Here is a 6011-nt window from a genome sequence, read left to right on the forward strand (position 1 = left end):
ACTGATAGACTGCAACGGTTAAAGTTAAAAATCATCATATGTGTTCTACTGAAGAAACAGTCACCTACATCTTGGATGTCCTGGGGGTAAGCAGATAAACATAAAATTTTCATTTTTGGGTGAACTATCCCTTTAAGTGTCCACATACTTTTGGTGCCCACATGTAGTTTTCCTTTGGTTATATAACGCCGTACCTTACTGTTTGCCACCCCTTCAGGTTCCCGATGGAAGTCCATGTCCAATCAGGAGAAGCAGCCGTACTACGAAGAGCAGGCCAGATTGAGTCGGCAGCACCTGGAACGTTACCCAGACTACAAATACAAACCCCGGCCGAAGCGGACCTGTATCGTAGAGGGCAGACGACTGCGGGTCGGAGAGTACAAGGCCATGATGAAGAGTCGGCGACAGGAGCAACGAGTAACTTACCCTCCAAGGTGATGCCTGCAGACACTCAACAAGTTTTCTTTTTTCAGTGGTGCATTTGGTTGGAGAATGCAGTCATCAGTCTTATAAAATAGCTGATGTTTGGTTTGACGTTTATTCACACAGCCAATCAGAGCAGCAGCTACCGTACCCTACCAGTGAAGGACAGTACCAGACCACGCCGGTGTCAATGGCCCCATTGCCCTTGTACCCTGCCCTCCTGGAGCACTACCTTCCTCGGAGTCTGGAGCCCATGAAAGGCCAAGGGAGTGAGATGCGGGAGGTCACGCGGCCCAGACAGCCCTACAGCGAAGGGGAGGAGAGTGATGCGGGTGAACGCAGTGAGGGAGAGCTGGTTGTCCTCACTGACTGAGATAGGAGGAAAGGATTGGAGGACAGAAAGGGCGGAAAACGCGAAAGAGGGGGAGTGAGATGGAGAAAATAACTGGGAGATTTTGCAGTCTCTACCTACAACATGATGGTGTCCAATAAATGGTATAGGTCAGTGTTTTCCAGTCCAGTTGTGAGGATGTCCTTGCAAACTAGTTTCAAACCTACCAGATTGGTCACATGGTTCTATAGGGTTGGTTAGGAAGGCAGCAAACATGGTAAATGAAGCATAGATCTAGATCTATTTTTCAGATTTTTCCAGTGGTGTAGGCCAGACAGGATAGGTCTTACATACTGACCACAGCTTGGAAAAAGCAAGACTTTTTCAATCTACAATATTCATTGTGAGACTGCACATCTTGAGAGTTTTGAAGGCACTGTGAAGCTGGTGTGCAAGAATTGTTTTACAAATCATCAAATGTCACTGCACATATTATGAAGTAAATGTTATCTGCAAAGTGCATAAGAAATTGCACAAGAATCGGCTTTTCTAGAAGGGGTACAGATACGTATATTCACTTTTGGTGTATCTGAAAAAGTTCTACATTTGACATCATGTCAAATGATTGGCAATAATAGGAAGGAACAGTTCATCCAAAAATGAAAAGGAGATTAGGGTGAGTAAACAATGAAAATTTTTTTTGATGAACTATTTCTTTAAATAGTCAATGCACTGAGAGCTCTGCATCATTTTGCCATAGAAAAAAGCTAATACCTCTGTGTTATAATGCTTCTTGATGTCACCAGGGTTTTCCTGCAAAAGTTCCTGTTAAGACTGTGCCAAGGTACTTTCCAGAGCTCAAGGGCTGAGCAAAAAAGAAAAAGAAAACAAGTGGACTTGGAAAAAGGAAGGAACATTCCTGAACTCCTTGTCCAGTTTATTATACTAGATAATGACGATTAGAGGCTGTTCTGCTACAGAGATTTAAGCAGCCTGCCCCTTTAAGACTCGCTAAGTGCAGCGAAGGTTGGTGGCGTCCTCTGCTGTTTGAATATGGGTACTGCACTTAAAATATTTCCCCAGGTCAAAATCATATTTTTGTTTCTTTTGATTTAGTGCAGAATAATCACTTGAAATGCACTTTCCCCATCTAATATATTTTTTTCATATTTGCAATCCCTACCTACAACATGATGGTGTCCAATAAATGGTATAGGTCAGTGTTTTCCAGTCCAGTTGTGAGGATGTCCTTGCAAACTAGTTTCAAACCTACCAGATTGGTCACATGGTTCTATAGGGTTGGTTAGGAAGGCAGCAAACATGGTAAATGAAGCATAGATCTAGATCTATTTTTCAGATTTTTCCAGTGGTGTAGGCCAGACAGGATAGGTCTTACATACTGACCACAGCTTGGAAAAAGCAAGACTTTTTCAATCTACAATATTCATTGTGAGACTGCACATCTTGAGAGTTTTGAAGGCACTGTGAAGCTGGTGTGCAAGAATTGTTTTACAAATCATCAAATGTCACTGCACATATTATGAAGTAAATGTTATCTGCAAAGTGCATAAGAAATTGCACAAGAATCGGCTTTTCTAGAAGGGGTACAGATACGTATATTCACTTTTGGTGTATCTGAAAAAGTTCTACATTTGACATCATGTCAAATGATTGGCAATAATAGGAAGGAACAGTTCATCCAAAAATGAAAAGGAGATTAGGGTGAGTAAACAATGAAAATTTTTTTTGATGAACTATTTCTTTAAATAGTCAATGCACTGAGAGCTCTGCATCATTTTGCCATAGAAAAAAGCTAATACCTCTGTGTTATAATGCTTCTTGATGTCACCAGGGTTTTCCTGCAAAAGTTCCTGTTAAGACTGTGCCAAGGTACTTTCCAAAGCTCAAGGGCTGAGCAAAAAAAAAAAGAAAACTAGTCAACATGGAAAAAGGAAGGAACATTCCTGAGCTCCTTGTCCAGTTTATTATATCAGAAAATGACGATTAGAGGCTGTTCTGTTACAGAGATTTAAGCAGCTTGCCCCTTTAAAGATTTGCTAAAGGCAGAGAAGACTAGTCTTTCTTCGGGTTGGTTGCGTCCTCTGCTGTTTGAATCTGGGTACTGCACTTAAAATATTCCCATAGATTAAAGTCGTTTTTGTTTCTTTTGATTTAGTGCAAAATATGATTCAGAACAATTTTTTTTTTTCGAGGTACATATGCAAATCATTTCTACTATCCATTTTGTGAAAGGAAATGTGAATAATGCCCTTCTCTCAAATTACACCCATTTTTAAAAGTTTGGTTTACTTTTCTTTTTTTTGTTTTTGTTTCTTTTGATTTAGTGCAAAATATGATTCAGAACAATTTTTTTTTTCAGAGTAGAAGTTAGAATTTTGCACTTGATGTACATATGCAAATCATTTCTACTATCCATTTTGTGAAAGGAAATGTGAATAATGCCCTTCTCTCAAATTACACCCATTTTTAAAAGTTTGGTTTACTTTTCTTTTTTTTAGTGTGTGTGTGTGTGTGTGTGTGTGTGTGTATAGAGTGAGCTTGTGCTGAAGAAAATAGCTGCGTTATCATTCCAGCAGTTCTTATGACCGGGTCCATATTATCGGGCTGCTAGTCAATTTACAGTTGCGCTGAAATGTAAACATTTTGTTAAAAATGATAAACTTTTATATTTGAAAGAGGTGATTTTAGAAGATATTTGCCAGTTGACTGTTGTGATAAACCTAACATGTTAAAGGAAATGATGACATGTATATAGCTGGATACAGAAATATACGGTTTGTATTTTATCTGTAGAATGAACCCCAGGGAGGAAAAATATGAATCGCAATCTGGACAACTGTTGCAGCACTTAAAATATTCCCATAGATTAAAGTCATATGTTTTTGTTTCTTTTGATTTAGTGCAAAATATGATTCAGAACAATTTTTTTTTTCAGAGTAGAATTTAGAATTTTGCACTTGATGTACATATGCAAATCATTTCTACTATCCATTTTGTGAAAGGAAATGTGAATAATGCCCTTCTCTCAAATTACACCCATTTTTAAAAGTTTGGTTTACTTTTCTTTTTTTTAGTGTGTGTGTGTGTGTGTGTGTGTGTGTGTATAGAGTGAGCTTGTGCTGAAGAAAATAGCTGCGTTATCATTCCAGCAGTTCTTATGACCGGGTCCATATTATCGGGCTGCTAGTCAATTTACAGTTGCGCTGAAATGTAAACATTTTGTTAAAAATGATAAACTTTTATATTTGAAAGAGGTGATTTTAGAAGATATTTGCCAGTTGACTGTTGTGATAAACCTAACATGTTAAAGGAAATGATGACATGTATATAGCTGGATACAGAAATATACGGTTTGTATTTTATCTGTAGAATGAACCCCAGGGAGGAAAAATATGAATCGCAATCTGGACAACTGTTGCAAAACCAGCTGTTGTAAAATATAGAGATAGACTTTATTTTGTTTATAAAAGCGTATAATTTAAAGGTGTACATGTTTTTTCCTCCCCCCTGTATGTTGCATTTTTCCCAAGCAAATTTTGTGGTTTGTTTTTGAAGCATAAATAAAAATGTTATGTTTAGGCTACTTCTGTGGTTCAGATTCATTTTTATATTTTTGGAGCAATCGGTGAATAACTGGATTCTGATTAGTGAAGTGCTAATTATTAATCCAAATCATAAACATTATCTGGCTATTTGACATCTGCAAGACGTCTATAGGACGATTCCTATCAGATGTCAAATAGACGTTTAAAAAAAAAAAAAGATGTTTATGATTTAGAATGTATGTAAAACTGACATCTTAAAGACGTCTATCAGATGTTTGTACACAGCAGATGCTTTCCAGATGAAGAGATCTTTAACAGACATCATAACAAAAACATGACATTGTATTTTGCATTTAAATGCTTATGTAGCGATACGACACTGGCACAACTAGGAAGTCGGTTGTTTGAGAAAATGGTAATTTACCTCATTCATACAAGCTGAATCTCTGAAGCGAGACGTGCAAAAAAAAAAAAACTAGCTCCAGCACATTAGCACTGAGGATGTTGTCCTGCATGTGTGTGCCTGCATTGTGCTTGTTTGATTCAGGATATCCTCAATAGCGCTCTTCCTGTGCCTACCGGGACATAATACAGGTCACCGTCCACAGGAGACAGGCAAAAGTTCAATGAGGAAACCTAAGTGTTGGACCGGGTGTGATACAGAAGACACTTTGGGTTACCAGAGGCCACGCTGATACACGCGAAATGGGCATTTATGCATATTACAGATTTATTAATATATCAAAGGAAAAAGGAAATCTGCGCACAATTAGATCCAACTTTGACATTTTAATGGAAAATGTGAATAATTATTAAATTATTCTCCGCACAGTTGAATAGAAGCCAAAACACTGTACAGTATTTTTCACAATATTTCACAGTATTTACAGACTCCACAGACTCCTTATCAGCGCGTTATAGTAACCGTGCTGGTCTTCAGCAAACACACTTTTTTGTGTTGGTTCATGCCAACCTAACAACCCAATACACTCCCAGTTCAGTTAAATATACAAAAAAGTAGAAATATTAAAGATATAAGGATAAATGAAACACTATCTGTACATTTCTTCAGTACATTCACAAAAGAACTGATCTCAAATAAAGCGCACACCGTGAAGCCGACTTGTTTGGTATGTTTTCAACATGGCAGCAAACGAAACAAGAATCCCAACACAGATGCTTCCTGTAAACATCCCTTTTAAGAGCAGAGGTTTAAAAAGGGACATTCACAAGGTCATTTCAAATAATAGAGATAAGAACGGGAATGGTGCTTGTAAACATTTCCCCCTTCACATTAGAAATGTCCTTCATATCATAAAAGAAAATTGATAACTAATATTTTACAAACAGAAGTGGTTTTCAAATTTATAACATTCTTCATGCATGTATGGAATATGCAACCTACTGTATATAAATATTTTTCACTTTTTCAGTCATCAGTCATCATGGACCACTAAGTGTCAAAGATATGTAAAAAAAGCATAACCTGACCTTGAAAGTTGAATCTTATGGAAACTGCCAAGAGCATATGCGGGCCATATTTCACCACAAAATCAAAAGAAAGATGTATGTGAATATGAAGTTTGTAGGACCTTTGTTTTTTTTGTTTTTAATGACAATCCCAGTAGCTTACTTTAATTCTAATACATTTAGCCTTTTCATTACTGTAATGCACATTAAATTGTATATCA

At 37.4% G+C, this 6011-nt stretch overlaps 1 protein-coding gene across 1 annotated transcript in view; it reads left to right on the top strand.

Moving 5' to 3' along the window:
• LOC107698232 (transcription factor SOX-13-like) overlaps nucleotides 1-1520 on the top strand; it is a 13026-nt gene extending 11506 nt beyond the window's left edge. Inside the window, exons 8-9 of the mRNA XM_016499225.1 lie at nucleotides 218-434; nucleotides 550-1520. Coding sequence (XP_016354711.1) covers nucleotides 218-434; nucleotides 550-796 — 464 coding nt within the window. The 3' untranslated portion in view covers nucleotides 797-1520. The remainder of the gene's footprint in view (nucleotides 1-217; nucleotides 435-549) is intronic.
• The last annotated feature ends 4491 nt before the right edge of the window (nucleotides 1521-6011 follow it).

This window comes from Sinocyclocheilus anshuiensis, unplaced genomic scaffold (assembly GCF_001515605.1).
Source record: "Sinocyclocheilus anshuiensis isolate Anshui unplaced genomic scaffold, SAMN03320099.WGS_v1.1 scaffold313, whole genome shotgun sequence".
Taxonomy (NCBI): domain Eukaryota; kingdom Metazoa; phylum Chordata; class Actinopteri; order Cypriniformes; family Cyprinidae; genus Sinocyclocheilus; species Sinocyclocheilus anshuiensis.